The sequence below is a fragment of the Mytilus trossulus genome, chromosome 6 (assembly GCF_036588685.1).
Source record: "Mytilus trossulus isolate FHL-02 chromosome 6, PNRI_Mtr1.1.1.hap1, whole genome shotgun sequence".
Classification (NCBI taxonomy): Eukaryota; Metazoa; Mollusca; class Bivalvia; order Mytilida; family Mytilidae; genus Mytilus; species Mytilus trossulus.
In genome coordinates this window covers 21,805,686-21,833,451 of record NC_086378.1, presented here as the reverse complement: position 1 = coordinate 21,833,451, position 27,766 = coordinate 21,805,686, and the positions used below count along the sequence as shown (strand labels likewise).

The window sequence follows — 27,766 nt, the reverse complement described above, 5'->3', positions numbered from 1 at the left end:
CTGATTTAATTCATTCAGAACTAGGTGAATGTGATGTGATTTGTGTATCTGAAACAAAACTGAAAGCAAATGTTGGAAGCACTGATTTGGTAATGCCAAATTTTCATAATCCTGACTTATTCAGAAAAGACAGGTTAACTGACGGTGGAGGAGGAATTTTGATCTATGTAAGAGACAGTCTCCATTGTAAACGCCGTAGTGACTTAGAAATAGCTGAATTAGAATCAGTTTGTGTTGAAATTACAACAAAAACTGGTAGATTCTTAGTTGTATGTTTTTATAGACCTCCAAATGCACCAGTCACATCACTTGACCATTTTGAAAATTTATTAGATAATGTAATAGATACTGATAAAAATGTTATATTGCTTGGTGATTTTATACATTGACTTACTAAAAGCAAGTCCGACTAGTAGGATATCAAGAATCTGTGAAAGATATGGCATAGAAAATGTTGTTAAGGAACCTACTCGAATAACCTCCTCAACTGCAACACTCTTAGACCCTATATATATGAATAATCTTAGTTTACTAAGAAATAGTATGGTACTACCAAGTTTTTGTAGCGACCGCTCTCCAACACTTATTGAGATTTTTTCCTCTGCTAGACAAAAAGCTTATTCAAAAGTAGTTTATGACTATGAGAGTGGTGACTATGCATCAGCAAACATGTATTTACAAAGAATAAACTGGTGTGAATGCTTTAAAAATGTTCATGACATTAATAAGATAAATGGTCTAATTTACCAAGAAGTTCATCATGTCATGGACACATATATTCCCCAAAAAAAAAAGTATTGGTGAGACCCAGGGACAAACCTTGGATCACAACCAGTATTAAAGTTAAAATGCGAAAGCGTAACCGTGCTTACAAAAAAGCTAAATCAAGAAATTTAATTTCAGACTGGAAAAAATTTAAAGAACTTAGAAATGAAGTGATTGATCTAGTAAGAGAAGCTAAACGTCAGTACCTGATTAACTTGCATAATTCCCTACTGGCTAGTCGATAAATCAATCCCACCAGGGAAGTGGTGGAGAATAGCTAAGAGTGTTTGCAAAAATAAAGAGAGTCAAAATTCTCCCATTAAGGTAAATGGAGAGATTCTTATTCATCCCATTGAGAAAGCAACAGCCATAAATGATTATTTTTGCTCAATCTAGATTTGACACAAAACCTCAATTGCCTAATGTCCCACCTTTGGCACCATATGAGCTGTCTGACATAGTGATTACAGAGCAGGATGTAATTGACCATTTCCAAATTTTAAATATTAACAAACCAGCTGGACCTGACAAGCTACCTCCAAAATTTCTTAAGGCAATTTTCCCATCACTGGTTACACCTCTAACATTCATATTTAATAAAAGCTTACAATCAGGAACAGTTCCCAGTGATTGGAAATTGGCAAATGTATCAGCTATCTACAAGGGTAAAGGAGATCAGGACAATGTTTCAAACTTCAGACCTATCTCTGTTACTAATTGTTTTAGCAAAATATTGGAGAAAATTATTTTTAAGTATTTACATAATTATATACATGATCATGCAATATTAACTGATCAACAGTCCGGGTTCCGAAACAAGGACTCTACTATAAATCAGTTACTTTTATTATATGATGAGATTGTAAAAAATCTTGACAAAGGGAAAGATGTCAGATTTATTTTTTGTGATGTGTCAAAGGCATTTGATCGTGTATGGCACATGGGACTTCTATATAAGTTAAGAAAATATGGAATAAAGGGTAATTTGCTTAACTGGTTCAAAAGTTATCTTTCTGATAGACAACAAAGGGTTGGAGTAAATGGTTTTTTTTCTAACTGGAATACTGTCAAGGCAGGAGTCCCTCAAGGATGCATCTTGGGCCCTTTTCTGTTTTTATTGTTTGTGAATGATATAGTAGATGCGGTTACAAACAAAATAAAACTGTTTGCAGATGATACTTGTCTATATTGTGTTGTACATGATGAGAGATCAGCAGCTGAATCCTTGGGTCAAGATCTAGAATCATTAGATCAATGGGCAGGGGAATGGGGTGTAACCTTCAATGCAGACAAAACCAAATCTATGTATTTTACGAGAAAAAAGAAATATTGATGTCACATCACTATGCATGAATGATGCACCTCTAGAAAATGTCTCAGAACATAAACATCTTGGTATAACCTTATCTTCTAATGCCAAATGGTCTAGTCACATACAGGATATTTATTCAAAAGCTTGTAAACATCTTAATATTATGAGATATTTAAAACATAAGATTGATAGACAGTCTCTTGAAAGACTTTATATTGCATTTATAAGGCCTATTTTAGAATATGGGAACATAATTTGGGACAACTGCACACAAGAAGAATCAGATCTAATTGAGTCTGTACAACAAGCTGCTGCCAGAATTGTAACTGGGCTTCGAAAGGGAACTCCTAGATGGAAATTATATAAGGAATTAGGTTGGGATTCCCTCCAGAATAGACGCAGAAAAACAAATTATTGTTTCTTCATAAAACTATTTCTGGAGATATTCCTAATTATATTGCTGCTGATATCTTGTCATGTACAAACACTAATGACCAGTATGGTCTGAGAAAAAAAAGGGAATTTAAAACTCCTCAGTGTCGAACCACAGCCTATAAAACAGTTTTATTCCACATACTCTTGAAAAGTGGAATTCACTAGATGGATAAATTAAAAATATTTTAAGATTCACAGGATTTAAAAGAAAACTGAATGAGGACATAAGTCCTTGTCCTGTTTTCTTTTCCACTGGTTCACGTAAAGTTAATATAATCCACTGCCAATTAAGAAATGAGGCTAGTGATCTAAAAGATCATCTCTTTGATCATTTGTCGGACAGCTCTATGTGTGCATGTGGAGATCCAGTAGAAGATGATTTTCATTTCTTTTATGTTTGTCCATTTTACATTTATCAGAGATATGAGCTCTTTCGAAAAATAAGTAACTTTAAAAATGTCAATCTTGATGTCCTACTACAGGGTTGCTCAGACTTAAATATTGATGAAAACACAGAGATATTTACATATGTACAACAATATATTCATGAAACTGGAAGATTTTTATAATAATTCATGTGATATTATACAGTTTAGAAACCAGCCTATAACCACAGTGTACCACTCTTTAGTCTTAATTAAAGACAAACCTAACTTTTAACACAAAAAACAACCAATTGTGTTTAGCATCTTTTTGCAAATAAATTTATATATATTTTATTATATTTTTTGTATTAGTAATTATATTTTCAAAAATCAAGAAATTAATAGTCATGTAATAAGATGGTAGACTAAATTATTTATGTATTGCAAAAAAGGGCCAATCAATTTTTTTTATTCATATAAATAGAACAACTTTGTTGCAGTGAGCTTGTGAATTTGAGTAAAAATCACTTTATGATCTATTTGATTCCTAACCAACAGTTATTATTTTGGTATAAAATTCGATATCACCTTCAGTAGGTCTTGCTTGAACTTTGTTAACATAGTCATTTATATATGTATACACAAAAAATACTTCAAGAAGTGGAGGAACTGCCTCCCTGACTCACTGCAACAACGTATGATCTATTAACTTATCAGAAAATTATATACTATATATATCATGCATGTTATTCAATCCATCTTGTATGGGAAAGGATTTGTATAGGCACTGCCTTTTGTCCAATCCCTTTGTTTAAATGTACATTTGATATTTGAACAATAAAATATTTTGAATTGAATTGAAACTAATGCAAGTAACTAAGTCGGAGAAGGAGCGAAAATCCGAAACAGTACCTTAAAAAACAGAAAATAGTTCCAAGTGTGTCCAAGTGATCAATCTACTTGTTATTTACGAAGAAAAGAAATTTAACTTAAAAAATTGTTGAGATCTTTAAAAAAAACCACAAATTGTTGCATTTAAGAATACAAAGAAAGTAACCTTATCTTTAAGGCATTGCAGGTTCTTGTTACTCCTACCCAATCTGCTGGTATTTTCAAAATGGCTGCGGGGGACGCGGCCTGAAAAATGATTAGATTTTGTGTCAGATTAAATATTCCTGATTTTGCTACGTTAATATTATAGACAAATATGCTACAAACGGTTTAAAGATGTTACTCTAAATCAAATAATTGAAATATAATGACCTTTCTGTGTGTAATTGCGTGAATTGATTTTCTCTCGCTCGCTCTTGCTCACTTGATGAATATGCATTCGTGGTATTCATCCGCAACAACAATTTTTCGGTATATCATTGATATTGAAGATCGTTTGATTAATATACGAATATTTCTAACGACAAAACATTTTCATATTATTAATTTGCATTTACAAAAATCAAAAAAATCTTAGTATCCATTGAAAACATGAATTTTAAAGAAGCGATAAGGAATTTTGTTCTGCACTTTTGTCCGCGGGTTCATACGGTTAATTTCCCAACACTAATTTTATATGCATTTCTTTGATCTTTGAAGATCTTTGAAAAGTAGGCGATGGCAATACACCCGAGGCCCCTCAGGGGCCTCTGATGTTAAAATGATTGCACGTTATCTTTTACTGAAATGTTCACGACTAAGGAGTACTTTTTCTCATGAGATTTATTGTGAGGATTTTCATTCATGTGTATAGCTTCGAATTTTTTAATAGCATTGCTAGGAATTTCAGATACTGACTGGCTGAGAATTATAATTAAGAAGATCTCACTTTTGTTTACATTTCCCTTTTCAATGTATCTTGCATGCTTTTATAAAGTGGGGGTGTGGTCATTAATTTAGTAAGATTTCTCTTTGTTATAGCTCCGGGACCGTCTTTATGGAGTATCCCAGTTAAATATTTCGACATCTTATATCCTTGAACTGAGACTACTATAACACATGTGTTATAGTAGTCTCAGCCTTGACACAATGCAGATTTCCATTTTTAATGCATATTAAACGAGAACTTTATTTTATATATTTCAGACCATTTCACTTAAATATGTTATGCCAAATATGCAAGAAAATTCGTATACCAGTTTAACGTTATTATAACGCGAACGTCAAAGCTTTCGCAAATTTTTGGTTCTTCCCTCGCCGGGATTCGAACCCATGCTTCTGTGATATCGTGACACCAAATCGCCTGCACTGCATCCGTCCCGCTAGACCACACAAATAGAGCTTTCGCTGGCCATGTGTTACCTTTCCACGTCAGTTTTAATCTAGCGGCGTACTACAGTACATGATATATAAGGCATGAAGATGTTATTGTTACAGATCAGCTAAATTGTCTATAGTAAAGGATCCTACAAATTAATGTAAGATACAGTCACAGAAAATGATTATATTCATAAGCACGTCTGAGTCAGTGACAACTCTACAACAGATGTATCCATCGGATCGCCATATCATACCTTTTCTATAACAAAAATCATATTTCATGGAGATTGATTGAAGACAGTTCAAGATCTTGAAAAATCTGACCGCAGTCTTTTCAAGCAAATTTATGTTATCTAATTTTCCGTTCATGTCCGAGTTTTCACACTCCAAAGATATTTTTCATATATTTTTTTTTATTATATCATTATCCTAAACTTTTAATTTCACAGTACCAAAAGTTGAAAGATACTCAGACATTGAATATTAAAAAAAGTTATTGAAGTAGTAGAATTAGTCCGACCGGCCAAAGATTTTCAGGTCCCTTTAACGTAAGGGTACCCAAATTGCACCTATTTAGAAAAAATAGCAACGGAAATCTTACAAGATTTCCTAGAGACTAACAATTTTTCCTAGAGACTAACAATTTGTATTTTTATGAGTCATAAGTATCCATTTCGTAAAATATGAAGAGTAAGCATCCAATTGTTCAAAATATTTGAAGAAATTAAACAAAAGCTTGGTTAGGGGTATAAATGTGATAACAGTGTATATATATATAAAGAAAGAGAGGAATTTTAAAGTATGTGACTTGACTTTTAATCAACACAGAAACATTGTAAATACATGATAACGGAATTGTAATATAATTGTGTGTGGGTAGGATCTCACTGTGTATATAGTCTCAGCACTGCGGCAACACATTTGGTGGAGGCATCACTGTATATAAGAAAGCCACAAGTTATACATACTAGCGTATGGTTCCTCTACAAAGGGGGTTAAAGATACAGAGGAGGAGGAGGATATTAGACTTTTGACGATGTGAATTTAAGCATGGATGCAATTTGGGTACTCCTAGCTCATTACAGAATCATGGACAGTTTGGAGGTTGATTCAAACCCATTTTTTTATGACTCAATATGGATTAAAAATTAAATTGGTGTACCTATACAATAAAGAAGGATAGGGCTACAAAATAAACACAAACGTAGGTGAAAATCTGTCAAAATAGGTGCAATTTGGGTACCGTCATGTTAGTTTTTTTCATTTCTCCCTTCAGGTCCAACTTTTGGCATCACAAAAAATAATTTATTTTTTTTAATGAAAAATGTATATTAACAATTAATAAAATTTCAACCTGAAGAAATTCCATCCAATAATAAAAAAGTTATTGCAATTTGAATAATTTTAGTCGTAATTTTTCATGTCTTTTCTGGTCTTTCAGGTCCATTTTCAGGTCTTTAGTGTAACCCACCCTTAGTGAGTGAAATATAACACGACTGGTTTATTCGGGTTAAAGCGACACCTACAGACTACAAAATACTTCCTTCTTCCTAGAAAATAATTTCTTATGAGAAACTGATGAACAAAAGGTGAATATTCTTTTTACCATTAATCTTTAAAAAAAAAATTGAAGTACGCAATTAATGTATCTGGGTCCGTTCGCCTTAATATTGCCGTGCGCTCACCTTTTGCTTTTACAGGTATTTTTAATCACAAATCAGCCCAATATCTGAAGGCGTTTATAAAAAAGTCTGTATAACTGGGATTTTCAACAATTTCTAAAAATGCAAAGCCCGTTATTCTGGCAAAAATTAAGGGAGCAAAACGAAACTCTAATAGGGCTCTTCACGGTTAGTTCGGCCATATTGGATAGGGGGCAGATTTTTTGGAAGAAGGTGGAAATAGTATGAAAGTGTGGGAAATACTATGTGTGTTTCCAAGCAACAGCTCTGTTTTAATGATGTTTTCCCGTATTTTTCACACCATTTTTACCTCTATTATGAAAATCTGCCCCCTATCCAATAATCTGTAACTCATCATGGTTAAGGTTCATCATAACCTTTTGGCCGGTCTCACTAATTAGCGACAACAAGAATATTAGCGACAACAAGCGACAAGAAGCGACAACAAGAATTATTTTAGCGACAACAAGCAACAAAAAACTATTTAGCGACAAGAAAACATATTTTTTTTAATTAAAATTAATTGTTGCAATAAATATTAAAAAAATATGCAAAAGAAAAAAATTTTTGCGGCAAGAAAGTTAAAATTGATAGAATAAAAAAAATGAAACATTATTTACATATTTATTTTATCATCTATTATGTATAACAGCCAGTATTACGTTTAATTATTGTATTATGAGATCACTTTTCCTTGTGTTTTAGAACATATTATTTATACAAAGAATTGAAATCAAACAAATGTTTAATTTCCTCATCTACATCTACATAATACTTCTTAACTTCAATATGTTGAAGATTACAAGAAGGCACATGCTAGGGAAACAAATTAAAACTAAACATATTTACAATAATTGCAAGAAAAAACATTTTTTTATTTTTTTTTTTATTTTTGTATATAGTTAAAAACATGGTTTGATTTAGCAATACATGTGGTTTTGCACCAGACTTAAAAGCTTCTAAGTCTGGGCTACAGGCTACTTGGTATGGTAGGGTATTCCACAACCTTATTGTTCTAGGAAAAAATGAATACAAATGATAGTTTGTGGGAGAGAATGGCTGTATAAATTTATGTTCTTTGGATGGTATTAGGTATGTATTTACTGGGATGGAGACTAATTGGTGTTGAATTTTGTATAGCATGGTGACGGATGCAAGATTTCTTCTTTGTTGTAATGTTGGCCATCTTAGATGTTCAAGCATGGCTGTTACACTGCTTTGATAGCTGTATTGGTTGAGTGTATACCTGGCAGCTCTTCTCTGTACCATTTCAATTTTATGTATTTGTTGTTTCTGCCAGGGGTCCCAGACGACACTGCAATATTAAATTTTTGGTCTTATGCAGGGGCGGATCCAGGATTTTGGAAAGGGGGGGCGAAGATTTTAATATATCGCCGAGCGGAGCGAGGCCAAAAATTTTTGGGACCCTTTTTGGGCTAAAAAAACATAAAATAAGTGTAATATGCACTATTCAAACGGTCACAACCAGCAGGCAGGTTACAGTCTGGTCTTGAAAAAGTTTTTAATATATATAAGTCCGGCGAAACAGACATTCCAGTAAGACATGCAAACCTCGGCCACAAAAAACTACGCCCGTTTTTATTGATCATGTTCATTTCATGCTAAATATTTGTTGGAAATTTTCGTTTTTAAAAGCAAAAAAGTGGACAAGACTATTGTTTTCAATCCAGATACGGCCAGAATTTTTGTTTTAGGCAAAAATCAGAGTCAATTTTTTCTCTCTCAAATATATCAGAATGCCTCCTCAAATCAAATGGTTTCGTACCTGAGACTTGAAATCTTTCTAGAGCTTATACTAAAATTTAGAATGGAAATGGGGAATGTGTAAAAGAGACAACAACCCGACCATAGGAAAAACAACAGCAGAAGGTCACGAACAGGTCTTTAATGTAGCGAGAAATTCCCGCACCCGGAGTCTTCCTTCAGTGGCTCCTAAACAAATATATACTAGTTCAGTGATAATGAACGCCATGCTTATTTCCAAATTGTACACAAGAAACTAAAAATAAAATAATACAGGAGTAACAAAGGCCAGAGGCTCCTGACTTGGAACAGGCGCAAAAATGCGGCGGGGTGACTGGGGGTCATTCTTCAACTTTTGTATTTATAAAATAAATAAGTTGGGGCATTTAGGGTTAAACATGTTTTCGTAGGTAAATAATATTGTGGAACTTTTTTTCATGAAAGTATAATAGTCTATAGAGTATTTACTATTACTTTCTGTTTGGTGGAATAGTTAAATAGAAGTCAATACGTTCTTGCTCAATCCTGTGTCGCTTTGAAGACTTCCTGATTGTCATGACATCCTCAGCCTAAGCAATGTATATAACTGTAATTTGAATTTCAAAATGACTGCCGTGTGCCGTTTTTTCAACGCATTGGTCAACTCCACCATAGCAAATCACATGACTTTGACAATCAGTAAATACCAGCGAAAAATATATTTATAAGTTAAGAATTGTCGTATAAAAATTAAATTCTCGGGAAATGAAAAAGTTCACGAAGTCTAGACTGATTAATAATTTTACAAAAAAAAAAAAAAAAGTTCGAGCAAAGGGGGGGCGTACGCCCTCTACGCCCCCCTCTGAATCCGCCACTGTTATGTATGTTTTGTAAGCCAGTTCTTTTGTTTTTATGCTGTTAGTTTTGACGTTTCTTTTTATAAATCTCAGTGATGCATTTGCTTTGTTCGTGATGTCATTTATATGAGAATTCCATGTCAGATCGTTTGTGATGGAAACGCCAAGATATTTTGCTTTGTTTGTTGATTTTAAAATATGATTATGTAATGTGTATTTATAGATGATTGGTTTATGTTTTCTTGTTATGTGGATGATTTCACATTTGTCTGGGTTAAAGGACATAAGCCATTCTTGCTCCCATTGTTCCAGTTTATGTAGGTCTGATTGAAGGGTGTGACAGTCATCTAATGATGAGATTGTTAGATACACAATAGTGTCATCTGCAAAGAGGCGAACATTACTTTTGAGGTTGTCTGGCATGTCATTAATGTAAATTAAGAACAGGCATGGCCCGAGAACAGACCCTTGGGGAACGCCTGACAATACAGGACAACTATTTGATGTGTGACTGTCAACCACCACTTTTTGTGATCTATGCGATAACCATGCCTCTATCCAATTTGTTGTTATGTTATTTATTCCCATGCGTTTCAGTTTTAGGATAAGTCTTTGGTGGTCCACCTTATCAAACGCTTTTGAGAAGTCCATGACAACTACGTCAGTTTGTTTACCGTTTGCCATGTAATCCAGTATTTGCTGTGTAAAAGTTAAAAGTTGTGTTTCACAGCTAACTTTTGATCTAAAACCATGCTGCAGTGGATATAGTAAATCGTAAATGTCTAGATGTTTCATTATGGATGATACTATTATATGTTCTAGTGATTTACTAAGGATACAGGTTAGAGAGATGGGCCATCAGTTTTCAGGTTTAGATTTTGCTCCCTTTTTGAAAACTGGTGTAACCAAGGCCTCTCTCCAGTCGTTTGGTACTGTGCCTGTATTTACTGATGAATTAAACAAGTCAGATATTATAGGTGAGATTTCATGATGAACTTCTTTTAGAAAATGAGGTGATATTTTGTCTGGACCAATAGCTTTTGATGGGTTTAAGTTTTTTAGTAATTTAGATGTTCCTTCTGGGGTAATGTTTATTTGCTTCATTTCAAATTTATGTGTTGCTGATTTTAATGATTTTAGTTCACAAATGTGAGATAATTTCAAAGGTTTAGGTGTGGTAAATGCTGAGTGAAACTGATGGTTAAGTGCTTCAGCCTGATCTTGGGGGTTTGTTTTTGTGATACCATTTACCTTTAGTGGTGATACACCTATATTTTCACTTTTTTGGTTTTTTATGAATGACCAAAATTTTTTGCTTGGTTTACTGTCTTTCAGTTTACTACTTTCAATTATAATGTTTTCTATGTAGTTCCAATACTATGTTCTAAGCTTTTGTTGTACTTGGTGTTTTAAGGATCGGTGCTTTTTGATAGTATCCGATTTTTTATCTGATTTTGTTGCCTTTATTTTCTTATGTATTCTGTCTCTTTTTCTTATTAGTCTCTTTATTTCTGGTGTTAGCCAAGGAATATCTTGTTTTTGTTTCATTATTTTTGATGGAATATTTTTGTCTGTTATTTCTTGTATTTTGTTTTTGATCAGTGTCCACTTTTCTTCTGTGGTGTTATTAGTTTGTGTTAGAGAAAAGTATTCGTCTTGGAAATTTTTTACTTCTGTGCGTATTTTGTCCCAGTCGGCTTTTTTGTATTGACTTATTTTTCTTGGTGTTTTCTTTTTTCTACCTACTGTGATGTTCATTTCATGGAAGACAATGTCATGGTCTGATGTTCCGAGACTTGGTAGTGTTTTTATGTTTTGTACAAGTGAAGGCTGGTTAAGGTAAAACAGATCTAGTGTGTTTTCCTGTCTTGTTGGTATATGTACAACCTGTTCAAGATTATGATCATTCATAATATCGAAAAAGTTATTATATGTATTTGTAAATTTACAATTTGGTTTCAGTTCTTGTTTAACCCAGTCATATTTAGGGAGGTTGAAATCTCCAAGAAGCCAGATATTACTGTGTGTTGGTATTCTCTGTAATGATCTGCTGAGTTCAGTGACACTTTCAGTGTCATTTTCCTGTGGTTTATAATAAGCCCCAATGTAGATTGATTTTAGTCCAATTATATCTACTTTTGCCCATAGTAATTCACAATTTGTGTCTAGTTCTAGTTGTTCTGATGACAAGATATCAACTGAAATTGCTAAGAAGACACCCCCTCCTTTACGACCTGTCCGGTCTTTACGATAAATACAGAACAAGTCTTTAGGGAAGATTTCAGAGTTACATATATCTGGCGTAAGCCAGGATTCTGTACCTACTATAATATCTGGTTTGACTTGGTCAATAACTTGATGGAGGTCAGCTACTTTTGATTTTATTGACTGCCAGTTTATATTTAATATTGTGAGACGTTTGTTAGCCTTTTTTGCTGTTGTTTTAGGCTTTTTGGTTGTTTTGAGAATAGGTTTTGGAGATGATGTTGCTTGAGGTGGGTCTAAAATCTCAGAACATGATGATGCATCTAGATTTAGAGAGTCAAAAATGTTTGTGTCCGACAATGTGTCGAGTGATTCAAAAAGTCCACCTGAATAGGCTGAATAGTTGGGTAGTGCACAGCGAAGACAGTACCAAATGTGTTTACTGTTCGATAACATGTTATATGTCTCATTTCCTACTCCTTGACAAGATGTGTGATACCATTGGTCACAACTATCACACATAATTCCTTTATCTGACCAGCATACTTCTGTTTTACAGAAGCCACAGCCATATTTTGTTTCATTTAATGTTGGACCTGGATTTGGATTTATATCCAGTGATTGATTTAGTAGAAGTACACATAAGTATAGTAGTGTAAGTTTTCTATTATTTTTATATGATGATAAGAAAAATTTCCGGTGTTTTATACTTTCAAACATAAAGAATGTATTTTTTAAGTCAAGTAAGTCTAGTTTATATCTACCAATATACTACTATTAACTTCACAATCTCTTTCTTCCTCACAAATGTTTCATTTCTTCGTCTATCTATATAATAAAACATTTTAATTAGACATATCTGCTCGTAATTTAAAAAAAAAACATTACATACAAATTTCTTTATAACTTATATTTAATAAAAAAAAATATTTTCTTGTCGCTAAATAGTCGTCTTTTGTGCTTCTTGTCGCTTGTTGTCGCTTCTTGACGCTTGTTGTCACTAATTAGTGAGACCCCTTTTGGCTAATATGGCCGTATTTACACCACAAATTTTACTCTGAGTACAGACAAAACCTATTCACCTGCAAAAGTTTTAAGGGATGGCAGGAACAATATATATAAATTGTAACTGCATTTTATGTTTAAGAAAATTATAAACTTTACTAGATTTTGCTTTCCAGTTTTTTCCGTTCCAAACCAAAATAAACTTGGTCGGGAAAAAGGTTTGAAAATCTCCCCTTATATAAAACATGTTGTGAGTTAGAGTAGTATTGATTTAAATTGACAATAGATAGACAATTGACATCTGCAGACAATAGGTGATTTAAACTGTGTAAATGAGTGGAGTATCAAATGAAACTCGGATGTTTGTTTATTTTGCTATCTTCTGCATACTGGAAAAAACTGGACATCAAAATTCAGGTAAGTTTTTAATTTTCTGAAACATATACTTCATACAACTTTTATATATCTAGTTAATTCCTGCCATGCCTTAAAACTTTCATTGATGTACCAGTTTCTCTGTACTCATAGTAAATTTTGAGTGTTAAACACGGCCATATTTTTAAATTCCTTATGATGAACCTTAACTAACATACCAAAAATCAGCCCAATATCTGAAGGCTTTAAGAAAAAAACTCTGTATAATGGTTTGTTGCAGAATTTTTCTATTTATATGTTGTGTGTCTTGTAAATTCTAAAATATATCTTTTACACACATTGTCAGACCAAGTGCACCTTAGAAATGTCTTCATATTTTGTATGTAGGTCCTCAACTATGTCTAAAATAACAGATGTTGTTACTGAATCTTGTGAAATCTGGCTATGAAATATATGGGCAAATGTAAGACTCTGTAGGTTTCCTCCTGTTCTCCGGAAAGCGACACCTATATGCCAGTAAATTCCTCTCTTGGCATACCAGTTTGATTGGTCTTCCCTGTACCGTCTTGGCAAGTACTTCATGGCCCATTTTATAAGGACAATTACAACCTAAGATTCTTCCAATGAATCAAGAAGATCTGATTTTGCAGCACCCTGGTTCCTAGATCTGATTATATGGCATTTCCAATTAAGTATCTTCTCTTTTGCCTGAGAAAATTTATACAGGTAAATATCTTTATCTGGGACCTGGCATTCATTCACTAGCTTACTTATTGCATGCAGTAGTTCTGAAATCTGTTCACAGTGCTCACAAACATGATCATGATCATGATCACAACATGACTGAAAGTGGTCCTGGTCCTGACTGGAAAGAGCATACTTCCTGCAATGGTCAATGATGGTCCGAAATATTGGATGTTTCTGAGATGTGTACTTAAAATATATCATATTCATGAATTTTTATTTTATTTTTTAGAGATACAGGTATTGTAAATTTTGCATTTGGGTTTAACATGTATTTAGGTCAATCCTTTTGAGCATGTAATGTATGTTTTAACACCAGAGTCACATGATAGAGAAAAGGGAGGTTTAGGAGGCTCTCGGGTATAAGATTTTCAGAAAAAAATTAAACAATTATTTTGCATTACAAGTTTTATTAATTTCCTTAAGTAGTTGTTACTTTATATGGTACAAGAATCATTTCAAAAAAATAATTGGTGTTGGCCCCAGGTGGGGATGTACAAGTACCTGGCCACGTCCACTTGTACATGTATTTGTGTCCATCTGATGAGTTAAGCTTTTTTTCAACTGATTTTTATAGTTCGTTCTTATTTCGAAGTGTTATACCACTGTCCTAGGTTAGGAAAGGGTTGGGATACGGCTAATATGTTTAACCCCACCACATTATTAGCTCACCTGGCCCGAAGGGCCAAGTGAGCTTATGCCATCACTTGCGGTCTGTCGTCTTCTGTTGTCTGTCGTCATCGTCTGTCGTCGTAAACTATTTCAAGAATCTTCTCCTGAAACTACTAGGCCAAATACTTCCAAACTTTAACTGAATGTTCCTTAGGGTATCTTGTTTATAAATTGTATCCGAAGTTTTGATCTATCAACAAACATGGTCGCCATTGCTAAAAATAGAACATAGCGGTCAAATGTAGTTTTTGGCTTATATCTCAAAAACAAAAGCATTTAGAGCAAATCTGACATGGGTCTAAATGTTCATTAGGTAAAGATCTAACAGCCCTGAAATTTTCAGATGAGTCAAACAACCCATTGTTGGGTTGCTGCCACTTAATTGGTAATTTTAAGGAAACTTTGCAGTTTTTGGTCATTATCTTGAATATTATTACATGTATAGATAAAGATAAACTGTAAATAGCAAAAATGATCAGCAAAGAAAGATCTACAAATAAGTTAATATTCATGACCAAAATTGTCAATTGACCCCTTAAGGGTTATTGTCCTTTAATGACAATTTTTCACAATTTGTTCATCATATTTGCTAACTTTAAAAAATCTTCTCCTCTAAAACCACTCATCCAAATTCAACCAAACTTCAACTGAATGATCAGTAGGGTGTAGAAAATAAAGTTTGTGTTTTATTTTCTATTTCGTCAAAAAACATGGCCATCATGGCTAAAAATAGAACACAGGGTAAAATGCAGTTTTTTGGCTTATATCTCAAAAACTCCAGCATAAATTGTATCCGAAGTTTTGATCTATCAACAAACATGGTCCCCATTGCTAAAAATAGAACATAGGGGTCAAATGTAGTTTTTGGCTTATAATCTCAATAACAAAAGCATTTAGAGCAAATCTGACATGGGTCAAAATGTTCATTAGGTCAAGATCTAACAGCCCTGAAATTTTCAGATGAGTCAAACAACCCATTGTTGGGTTGCTGCCACTTAATTGGTAATTTTAAGGAAACTTTGCAGTTTTTGGTCATTATCTTGAATATTATTACATGTATAGATAAAGATAAACTGTAAATATCAAAAATGATCAGCAAAGAAAGATCTACAAATAAGTTAATATTCATGACCAAAATTGTCAATTGACCCCTTAAGGGTTATTGTCCTTTAATGACAATTTTTCACAATTTGTTCATCATATTTGCTAACTTTAAAAGATCTTCTCCTCTAAAACCACTCATCCAAATTCAACCAAACTTCAACTGAATGATCAGTAGGGTGTAGAAAATATAGTTTGTGTTTTATTTTCTATTTCGTCAAAAAACATGGCCATCATGGCTAAAAATAGAACACAGGGTAAAATGCAGTTTTTTGGCTTATATCTCAAAAACTCCAGCATTTAGAGCAAATAAGAAGTTATTATTAGGTCAAGGTCTACCTGTCCAGAAATTTTCAGCCTAATTGGGTAACCGTTTTTTTTAGGTATAATGCCCCTGAATAGATGATTTTAAAGAAATTTTGCAGTTTTTGGTTATTATCTTGAATATTATTATAGATACAGATAAACTGTTAATAGCAAAAATGTTAAGCAAAGTAAGATCTACAAATAAGTCAATTGACCCCTTAAGGAGTTATTGCCCTTTAAAGACTTTTTTCACAATTTGTTCATCATGCTGACTTACTTTAAAAAATCTTAAAAAACTGCTGTATCAATTTCAGCCAAACTTAGGCTAAATGAGTTTCAGAGTATCTAGTATAAATTTTATATTTTATTTCTTTGTATGTCAAGAATCATAGCTCCTATGGCTAAAATAGAACAGGAGAAAATGATTTTTTTTTTTGCTTTTGAAGAAAATAGGACGATTCAAAGAACATTTAAATAAATTGAAAAGCCAAAATAATCATTGATGAGAGATTTAACCAAAAAAATTAAGGTGAGTGATTCAGGCTCTTGAGAGCCTCTTGTTTATGTATGTGCCTGTCCCAAGTCAGGAGTGGTTGTCGTTTATTCATGTGTTCATGGTGTTAAATATTTGTTTTTCGTTCATTTTTTTTATATAATTAAGGCCGTTTGTTTTCTGGTTTGAATTGTTTTACATTGTCATATCAGGGCCTTTTTAAGCTGACTATGTGGTATGGGCTTTGCTCATTGTTGAAGGCCGTACACTGACCTATAGTTGTTAATGTCTGCGTCATTTTGATCTCTTGTGGACAGTTGTCTCATTGGCAATCATACCAACTCTTCTTTTTTTTATAATTACATGTTATAAGCCTATTTATCAAATAATACATTTGAAATGGGCCTATGTGTCAGATTAAATCAGCATGTGCAATACAGCTATTACATGTCTTATGTCCCACCTAATACCTCTTCATACATGTATTTGCCTTTCAAACGTTTTAAAGCCCAGATTTAAATACAGGGTTTTAAGGATTTATTGGAAAAATTTTGAGTTTGTAGTACAAGGGAACGATAAACACAGATTATTTAATTAAAAAAAAAGATTGAAGGGGTTCTGTATTTATCCAAGACATGTGGTGCCAAGGGCTAATACAGCTGCCCGACAATTTATAACAGGACCAATGCAGAAACAGCAAACTAGGTTACACTATAATATTTCAATTAGGTTGCAATATGAATGCACCCTGAATTTATAGTTCCAATCGATAATTTGCCAAAATATATAAGGATTAAGGTACAGTTGAAAGTGACCTTTGCATGATAGCAGAAATACATGTTCAGATATATATTTTTCAGGCCCTAGCTAGTTAGACACTAATTTATATTGTTAAACTTTCTAGTGTTGACAGCTAGGACAATTCCATACTTGTCTTGGATCACTCTGATATGGTCAATGGATAAGGTCCTATCTACTCTCTTCCTTTTACTTTTAGCATGGATATCCTGATCAATACTGACCTATATCAGGATGTGAGCTTATAAAACTGGGGAGCAAGCACAGCCTTCTTCGACTTCTTTTCGAATTAAGGGAAAGAAGATGCTGGAAATGAGCCTCACATACTTCATAAAATCTTGTCAATACACCACAATTTTCCGCTGTTGGTATAAATTATGCCACTTTCAGTCAACACAATATGAATTTCCTCTTTACTTACAAAGTCATGATAAAAATGTGGGCATTCTACATCCGAATGGTATCTATGAATATGGCAAACATGCATGCTTTGAAATTCTTTATCATTAGATAATCTAGGGTCTGTAGGAATAACTTAATTGTGGTTACCATAATTGTCATTGTAACAATTGTTATTGTTTGTGCAGAAGACAAGAGAATATTCAGGTAGGGGATGGGAATGAGCTTTAGTATATCTGTTTTAAGCTGTTATCTTTATTTCCCCTACTATCGGAGAACCTATTTGATGATTACAAAACAGACAAACTAAACATAAAGATATAAAACAGGCAAGATTTTAGATAAGAAAACAAAACTAGAAATTGCTATTTTTAGCTCACCTGGCCCAAAGGGCCAAGTGAGCTTTTCTCATCACTTGGCGTCCGGCGTCCGTCGTCCGTCGTCGTCCGGCGTTAGCTTTTACAAAAATCTTCTCCTCTGAAACTACTGGGCCAAATCAAACCAAACTTGGCCACAATCATCATTGGTGTATCTAGTTTAAAAAATGTGTGGCGTGACCCGGTCATCCAACCAAGATGGCCGCCACGGCTAAAAATAGAACATAGGGGTAAAATGCAGTTTTTGGCTTATAACTCAAAAACCAAAGCATTTAGAGGAAATCTGACATGGGGTTAAAATGTTTATCAGGTCAAGATCTATCTGCCCTGAAATTTTCAGATGAATCGGTTAACCTGTTGTTGGGTTGCTGCCCCTGAATTGGTAATTTTGAGGAAATTTTGCTGTTTTTGGTTATTTTTTTGAATATTATTATAGATAGAGATAAACTGTAAACAGTAATAATGTTCAGCAAAGTTAGATTTACAAATAAGTCAACATGACCGAAATGGTCAGTTGACCCCTTTAGGAGTTATTGCCCTTTATAGTCAATTTTTAACCATTTTTCATAAATCTAAGTAATCTTTTACAAAAATCTTCTCCTCTGAAACTACTGAGCCAAATTAATCCAAACTTGGCCACAATCATCTTTGGGGTATCTAGTTTAAAAAATGTGTGGCGTGACCCGGTCAACCAACCAAGATGGGCGCCACGGCTAAAATTAGAACATAGGGGTAAAATGCAGTTTTTGGCTTATAACTCAAAAACCAAAGCATTTTGAGGAAATTTGACATGGGATAAAAATGTTTATCAGGTCAATATCTATCTGCCCTGAAATTTTGAGATGAATTGGACAATAGGTTGTTGGCTTGCTGCCCTCCAATTGGTAATTTTTAAAGAAATTTTGCCGTTTTTGGTTATTATCTTGAATACTATTATAGATAGAGATAAACTGTAAACAGCAATAATGTTCAGCAAAGTAAGATCTACAAATAAGTCAACATGACCTAAATGGTCAATTGACCCCTTAAGGAGTTATTGCCCTTTATAGTCAATTTTTAACAATTTTCATTAATTCGGTAAATTTATGTAAATTTTTACCAAATATTTTTCTCTGTTACTAATGGGCAAGGTTCATTATAGATATAATTGTAAGAAGCAAGAACGTTCAGTAAAGTAAGAACTTCAAACACATCACCATCACCAAAATACAATTTTGTCATGAATCCATTTGTGTCCTTTGTTTAATATGCACATAGACCAAGGTGAGCGACACAGGCTCTTTAGAGCCTCTAGTTAAAAAATTATTATAAAATTTTGCTTGACTATATGAAAATTTTTTGATGAAAAATCACCATAAATATTGCCATAGCAATAGTAATATGGGAAAATAACTGCAAATGGTCATAAATAGTTGCACACATATTGAGATACAAAATGTAATGCTAAAAAGAAGTAAATAATTGGCCTGCATCAGACAAATATGATTTTGTCATAGCACCCTTTTCATCAATTGTTGCTAAGGTAACCACTTTTAAATGAAAATATCTTTTTTACAAAAAATATACCATCTCCAATTTTTTTACAATTTAAAAAAAAGGGGTAAACGTTAACGGGGAGCTACTATGCATTTCTTGATGCCTGTATTTTTGCGGGAAATAATTTCAAAAATTGCTATAAATCTCATTTTCAGAATCCTGATTTTTATTTGCTATGTTTGTCCATTTTTTTATATATTTTAAAAACGGAATTTTATTGATATTCCATCAAAAGGAGAAACCTTAAATATGTATTTAAATAAAATCCAAGTTGGATTTTGAAAATATTACCACACTATAAGCTATCAAATACCTAACTCATGAAGTTGGTCCACTTTTGACATTATAGATCACCAGCAGATATTATGAATGTGTGGTTTCCATAGCAACCACATACTAGAAATCCAAAACAAGACCATTTTCAATGTTAGTGTATGTAATTGAGGCTGCATACAAAATTTCATCAAATTTGATGACATACAATTTCCATGTCACTTTGATGCTTACAGAGAATTGCTCTTAAAAGTTTTGCGTTCACACCCCGCACGTTTGCACCCTTTTAAGGTTTATGTACCCTTCTGTAGCCATTTTTGTCCGAACTTTTCAAACCTTAATTGTATCAAAACTACAGATATAATGAATAATAGAGTTAGGTCATTAAGTACATATTCTAAGGGGAAACTTGATGCAAAGCATTATGTTTTACTGTTTCATTGCATTTGATAGAATAAGAGGACTTTGTGGCAAATAAATCAAGATTTTTGTAGAAGGGCCAAGTGAGCTTTTCTTATCACTTGGCGTCCGTTGTCACTCGTAGTCTGTCATCCTCGTTAACTTTTACAAAAAACTTCTCCTCTGAAACTACTGGGCCAAATTTAACCAAACTTAACCGCTACGGCTAAAAATAGAACATAGGGGTAAAATGCAGTTTTAGGCTTCTAACTCAAAAACCAAAGCATTTACAGCAAATCTGACAAGGGGTAAAATTGTTTATCTGGTCAAGATCTATCTTCCTTGAAATTTTTAGATGAATTGGACAACTCGCTGTTAGGTTGCTGCCCCTAAACTGGTAATTTTAGGGAAATTTTGCTGTTTGGGGTATTATCTTGAAGATTATTATAGATAGAGATAAACTGTAAACAGCAATAATGTACAGCAATTTAAGACTCAAAATGACCAAAATGGTCAAGTGACCCGCTAAGAAGTTATTGTCCTTTAAAATTTATAATCAATTTTTAACAATTTTCACTGAAACTACAGGAACAAGTTCATTATAGATAGAGATAATTGTAAGCAGCAAGAATGTTCAGTAAAGTAAGATGTACAAACACATCACCATCACCAAAACACAATATTGTCATGAATCCATCTGCGTCTTTTTTTTAATATTCACATATACCAAGGTGAGCAACACAGTTTCTTTAGAGCCTCTAGTTTTGGGTGATGCTAAGTGTATGTGTTACTTGTAGAAAAGCTTTATATTTAGGACTATCCACACAAAATCAAGGTCTAGTAAAGAAGGCGAGACATTTCAGTGTGTGCACTCATGTTATTCAGGTAAACATTTCATTACATGACATTTTATAGATAAGTTACAAATCTATACCAGTGGCGTAGCTAGGTCATTTTTACGTGTACGGCCGAACGTCGATGAGGGGCCTGAAGGAATAAAGAATCGTACAATAACAAAATGTCACCCAACCTCTGTCAGGGTGACATAACTTATTTCAGCTGATCTATTGATTGTTATCCCTTATATCCAATTTATCACAAATAAATCGAAATATTTATATGTTTCCGTGTTTAATTTCAATCAGATTGATAAATGGTTTCATTTGTGTAGTACAGTGGCAAATTCAAAAGGGACGCATAATTTAATAAGCATACTTCTTACTGAATAGATAAGAATGACCAACTGAATGACAGAACAAAGAAATATAGAAATGATGCCCCCCTCAAACTCCCTGTTGTCCCAAATCCAGACCCTCATATATCACTGTGACTGATAGTTTTGTTTAATATATTTAACTGTTTTTGTCTTCAAAACGAATATTTTATTAGTGTACAAAGTGTTGTTAATATATGTAATGGACAATATATACCATGCACTCTCAGGCGAAGTCGTAATGGATTTCAATGAAAGAAAGTATTTGAAAGCTTGCCTCCCTGTGCATTATGTTATTAAACTGTGGCCAGATCGTCTGATTTAAATTGCGCAAAGATAACACTGCTGAAGTCGGTATAAAACTGATTAATGAACGAAAACAATTTTGCTTCAGAAATTAACCATGAATTTTTTTTTAAAGAAATTCGACCAAGGAGGTATAACCTCCTTGCTTCGACGAAGGTTTAAAAAAGTAATTGATATGTAAAAAAATTTAACCTTAGACTGTAAATGCAAAAAGAAATTCCTTTTATCCATAAAATACGATAATATATATAATAATATAATTTCATCATTATGCTCTCGTTTGACTATAAATAAATAAAAAGAAGATGTGGTATGATTACCAATAAGACAACACTGCACAAGAGACCAAAAAACTGTTTTTGTCCAGCTACCGTAAAATTTTACAAATGTTTGACAAAGTTATTGATATCTTCAAACTTTGACCACGTAATAAACCTACATGTACATATATAGTTATATTAATGGCACCGCCGGTGAAATTTCGGACCCAAATGTCTCGCTTTCGGGACATAAATGTCAATGGCTCGACAAAAAATGCAAACCACATATCGAATCTTAGCACATAATGAATTGCTTTAAAAAAAAACAAAATGAAAAAAAAGAAAGGAAAGTGAGTATAAAATTCATGGTAGATTTAGACCGTCACAGAAAAATGAACAAATTTATAATATGATACTAGTTTTCGTCACTTTTATTCGCAATTACAAGCCATTGAAAAAAGACTTAGAAGGTTGATGTACTGTTAACCAATTCTTTCATTTTTATTTAGATGATTTTTTTTTTACCAAATTCAAGTGTACGCCCAGGCGTTTTGACGTAAACGTAGCTACGAGCATGTATACCAGTTTGTGACAATTGAAAGAAATAATATTTGGAACTATTTTAAAATTATATTTGATTATTATTTGAAAATAGATATACATTGTTACTGTTTTAACTCATGCTTGAAGATATTGACTATATATTATCTTTTTGTTAACACCATATGCATGACAAGATATAGGACAAGTGAGAGTTTTGTTCCAGTATAATGAAATTTTACCTGGTAAGGGACTATGTATTGCCATGCAATACTCTCCGAACGCTTTTTTTAACCGGATTTTTGTGACAATAATGTCGGTTATTAAATTGGGGATGCTCGCCGGGCGGGCGGGCGGTCGGTCGGTCGGGTGGGCGGCAATCAAATGTTGTCTGTGCATTAACTCAGGAACCGTTCAACCAAAGCTATTAAAATTTTAATATGTTGTTACTGACAACTAAATGAAGGTCAAGTTCAATAATGGCCATTTTGACTTTTACCGTTCAGGAGTTATAGTTCTTGAAAGATTGAAAAATGGCGTTTCCAGTCATGTCCTTGTATTTACCCATGAACTGTTCTACCAAAGCTTCCCAAATTTTAATATGTTGTTACTGGTGACAAAATGGAGGTCAAGTTCAATAATGACGATTTTGACCTTTACCGTTCAGGAGTTATGGTTCTTGAAAGATTGAAAAATGGTGTTTCCAGTCGTGTCCGTGCATTTTCTCATGAACAATTCAACCAAAGCTTTTCAAATTTTAATATGTTGTTACTGATGACAAAATAGAGGTCAAGTTCAATAATGACGATTTTGACTTTTACCGTTCAAGAGTTATGGTTCTTGAAAGATCATAAAATGGTGTTTCCATTCATGTTGTTGCATTTACTCACAAACCATTCAATCTAAGCTTTTCAAATTTTAATATGTTGATACTGATGACAAAATAGAGGTCAAATTTGATATTGACAATTTTAACTTTCACCAATCATCAGTAATGGTTCTTGTGATATTGCCAGGACACAAATAAATGCTAATAAATCCGGTTTGCTGTCGTTGTGACAGCCTCTTGTTAATAGTATTTATAATGATTTTTATCAAACAAATTATATTTTCTGTTTCAGAGAATGAACAAGTATATACTGTTTGGTTTTGTAATACCATCTGTAATGATATGTTTCGGTGAGTAGTACACTGATAAATGGACCCAATTTATTTTACAGTGAAGGGTTTAAGTTTTTAAAAAAACATCTATAACCATTTTAAGCTCACCTGGTCTCAAGGGCCAAGTGAGCTTTTCCCATCACTTTGCATCCGTTGTCTGTCGTCGTCTGTCGTCGTTGTCTGTCCGTCGTCGTTAACTTTTACAAAAATCTTCTTCTTAACCAAACTTAGCCACAATCATCATTAGGGTATCTAGTTTAAAAAATGTGTCTGGTTACCCAGCCAACCAACCAAGATGGCCACCATGGCTATAAATAGAACATAGGGATGAAATGCAGTTTTTGGCTTATAACTCAAAAAACCGAAGCATTAAGAGCAAATCTGACATAGAGTTAAAATTGTTAACTAGGTCAAGATCTATTTGCCCTGAGATTTTCAGATGAATTGGACAACCCATTGTTGGGTTGCTGCTCCAAAGGGCCAAGTGAGCTTTTCTCATCACTTGGCGTCCGTCGTCGTCGTCACCCGTCCTTAACTTTTACAAATATCTTCTCCTCTGAAACTACTGGGCCAAATTTAACCAAACTTGGCCACAATCATTATTGGGGTATCTAGTTTAAAAAATGTGTCCGGTGACCTAGGGGAACCAACAAAGATGGCCACCATGGCTTAAAACAGAACATAGGGGTAAAATGCAGTTTTTATACAACTATAAAAATTTCGATTTTTTGGTCATATATTGGTATCACATTGGCGTTGTCGTCGTAGTCGTCGTCGTCCGAATACTTTTGGTTTTCGCACTATAACTTTAGTTAAAGTAAATAGAAATCTATTAAATTTAAACACAAGGTTTATGACCATAAAAGAAAGGTTGGGATTGATTTTGTAAGTTTTGGTCCAAACAGTTTAGGAATATTAGGGGCCAAAAAGGGCCCAAATAAATAAGTGAAAGAAATCAATGAAATTTAATCACAAGGTTTATGAACACAAAAGGAAGGTTGGGATTGATTTTTGGAGTTGAGAACCTAACAGTTTAGGAATTAGGGACCAAAAAGGGGCCCAAATAAGCATTTTTCTTGGTTTTCGCTCAAGTACTTTAGTATAAGTAAATAGAAATCTATGAAATTTAAACACAAGATTTATGACCATAAAAGGAAGGTTGGGATTGATTTTGGGAGTTTTGGTCCAAACAGTTTGGGAATAAGGGGCCCAAAGGGTCCAAAACTAAACTTTGTTTGATTTCATCAAAAATTGAATAATTGGGGTTCTTTGATGTGATGAATCTAACAACTGTGTATGTAGATTTTTAATTTTTGGTCCCTTTTTCAAATTGGTCTTCATTAAGGTCCAAAGGGTCCAAAATTAAACTTTGTTTGATTTTAACTTAAATTGAATCCCTGGGGTTCTCTGATATGCCGAATCTAATAATGTACTTAGATTTTTATACCACTGCAAAATTTGAAAAAATTTTCGTCGTATATTGCTATCACGTTGGCGTCTGCGTCATCGTCCTCGTCGTTGTCCGAATACTTTTAGTTTTCGCACTCTAACTTTAGTAAAAGTGAATAGAAATCTATGAAATTTTAACACAAGGTTTATGACCACAAAAGGAAGGTTGGTATTGATTTTGGGAGTTTTGGTCCCAACATTTTAGGAATAAGGGGCCAAAAAGGGCCCAAAAACGCATTTTCTTGGTTTTCGCACTATAACTTTAGTTTAAGTTAATAGAAATCTATGAAATTTTTACAGAAGGTTTATGACCATAAAAGGAAGGTTGGTATTGATTTTGGGAGTTTGAGTTTCAACAGTTTAGGAATAAGGGGCCAAAAAAGGGCCCAAATAAGCATTATTCTTGGTTTTTCGCACAATAACTTTAGTTTAAGTAAATAGAAATCAATGAAATTTAAGCACAATGTTTATGACCACAAAAGGAAGGTTGGTATTGATTTTGGGAGTTTAGGTCCCAACAGTTTAGGAATTAGGGGCCAAAAAAGGGCCCAAATAAGCATTTTTCTTGGTTTTCGCACCATAACGTTAGTATAAGTGAATAGAAATCTATGAAATTTAAACACAAGGTTTATGACCATAAAAGGAAGGTTGGTATTGATTTTGGGAGTTTTGGTCCAAATAGTTTAGGAATAAGGGGCCCAAAGGTTCCAAAATTAAACTTTGTTTGATTTCATCACAATTGAATAATTGCGGTTCTTTGATATGCCGAATCTAACTTTGTATGTAGATTCTTAACTTTTGGTCCCGTTTTCAAATTGGTCTACATTAAGGTCCAAAGGGTCCAAAATTAAACTTAGTTTGATTTTGACAAAAAATGAATTGGTTGGGTCTTTGATATGCTGAATCTAAAAATGTACTTAGATTCTTGATTATTGGCCCAGTTTTCAAGTTGGTCCAAATCGGGGTCCAAAATTAAACTTTGTTTGATTTCATCAAAAATTGAATAAATTGGGTTCTTTGATATGCCAAATCTAACTGTGTATGTAGATTCTTCATTTTTGGTCCTGTTTTCATATTGGTCTACATTAAAGTCCAAAGGGTCCAAAATTAAACTTAGTTTGATTTTCACAAAAATTGAAGCTGGTTCTTTGATATGCTGAATCCAAACATGTACTTAGATTTTTGATTATGGGCCCAGTTTTCAAGTTGGTCCAAATCAGGATCTAAAAATATTATTTTAAGTATTGTGCAATAGCAAGTCTTGTCAATTGCACAGTATTGCGCAATAGCAAGAAATATCTAATTGCACAATATTGTGAAATAGCAAATTTTTTTTTAATTAGAGTTATCTTTCTTTGTCCAGAATCAACTTAAATCTTTGTTATATACAATATACAATGTATGTTCACTTTTTACTTAGCAATAACAAGAAATTTCCAATTGCACAGTATTGCGCAATAGCAAGAAAACTTCAATTGCACAGTATTGTGCAATAGCAAGTATATTCAATTGCACAGTATTGCTCAATAGCAAGAAATATCTAATTGCACAATATTGTGCAATAGCAAGAATTTCAATTGGAGTTATCTTTCTTTGTCAAGAATAGGTAGTTGAATCAACTAAAATCATTGTTTTATACAATATACAATGTATATTCACTTTTACTACCAACTGATAAATTAAAATAATCTTTACCATTCAGTAATTTTTACATCTTTATATTTTATGATGTATTTAAATGAGTAGTTATTGTTGCAAACTCAATTAGAAATTTTAATTGAGATTAGTTTTGGAATAAGGGAAAGGGGGATGTGATTAAAAAAATTGGGTTCAATTTTTCTCATTTTGAATTTCATAAATAAAAAGAAAATTTCTTCAAACATTTTTTTGAGAGGATTAATATTCAACAACATAGTGAATTGCTCTAAGAGAAAACTAAATTTTTAAGTTCATTAGAACACATTCATTCTGTGTCAGAAACCTATGCTGTGTCAACTATTTAATCACAATCCAAATTTAGAGCTGAATCCAGCTTGAATGTTGTGTCCATACTTGCCCCAATCGTTCAGGGTTCAACCTCTGCGGTAGTATAAAGCTACGCCCTGTGGAGCATCTGGTTGATTATTGGCCCAGTTTTCAAGTTGGTTCAAATTGGGGTCCAAAATTAAACTTTGTTTGATTTCATTAAATATAGAATAATTGGGGTTCTTTGATATGCCAAATCTAACTGTGTATGTAGATTCTTAATTTTTGGTCCCGTTTTCAAATTGGTCTACATTAAAGTCCAAAGGGTTCTAAATTAAAGTAAGTTTGATTTTAACAAAAATTGAATTCTTGGGCTTCTTCAATTGATATGCTGAATCTAAACATGTACTTAGATTTTTGATTACGGGCCCAGTTTTCAAGTTGGTCCAAATCAGGATTCAAAATTATAATATTAAGTATTGTGCAATAGCAAGAATTTTTCAATTGCACAGTATTCAGCAATAGCAAGAAATTTTCAATTGTACAGTATTGGGCAATAGCAAGAAATTTTCAATTGCATAGTATTGTTCAATAGCAAGAAATCTTCAATTGCACAGTATTGTGCAATAGCAAGTATTTTCAATTGCACAGTATTGCGCAAAAGCAATAAATATCTAATTGCACAATATTGTGCAATAGCAAGAAATTTTCAATTGGAGTTATCTTTCTTTGTCCAGAATAGTAGTTGAATCAACTTAAATCATTGTTTTATACAATATA

At 33.2% G+C, this 27,766-nt stretch overlaps 2 protein-coding genes across 2 annotated transcripts in view; one reads left to right on the top strand and one right to left on the bottom strand.

The window, feature by feature from the left end:
• Positions 1-1,176: 1,176 nt before the first annotated feature.
• Positions 1,177-10,250, bottom strand: LOC134722419 (uncharacterized). Its single transcript, XM_063586039.1, has 4 exons — positions 9,449-10,250; positions 9,048-9,142; positions 7,740-8,124; positions 1,177-1,422 (listed from the first exon to the last, which is right to left on the bottom strand). The coding sequence occupies exons 1-4, from the start codon at positions 10,202-10,204 to the stop codon at positions 1,177-1,179; spliced, it is 1,482 nt and encodes a 493-aa protein (XP_063442109.1). The 5' UTR covers positions 10,205-10,250.
• A 2,701-nt stretch (positions 10,251-12,951) lies between these two features.
• LOC134722418 (cell adhesion molecule 2-like) overlaps positions 12,952-27,766 on the top strand; it is a 33,241-nt gene continuing 18,426 nt past the window's right edge. The window contains exon 1 of the mRNA XM_063586038.1: positions 12,952-13,036. Coding sequence (XP_063442108.1) covers positions 12,952-13,036 — 85 coding nt within the window. The remainder of the gene's footprint in view (positions 13,037-27,766) is intronic.

Bases quoted from the DNA above. Each gene is read 5' to 3' on its own strand.
- LOC134722419 (XM_063586039.1), bottom strand. From the start codon at position 10,204: ATGAAACATCTAGACATTTACGATTTACTATATCCACTGCAGCATGGT. The intron at 8,125-9,047 runs GTAATAGTAAAT...TTAATATTGCAG, and splicing joins ACTATTCCACCAAACAGAAA to TGTCGTCTGGGACCCCTGGC. The intron at 1,423-7,739 runs GTATTGCTAAAT...TTACCCTTGTAG, and splicing joins AGTCTGGTGCAAAACCACAT to ATAGCTGATACATTTGCCAA.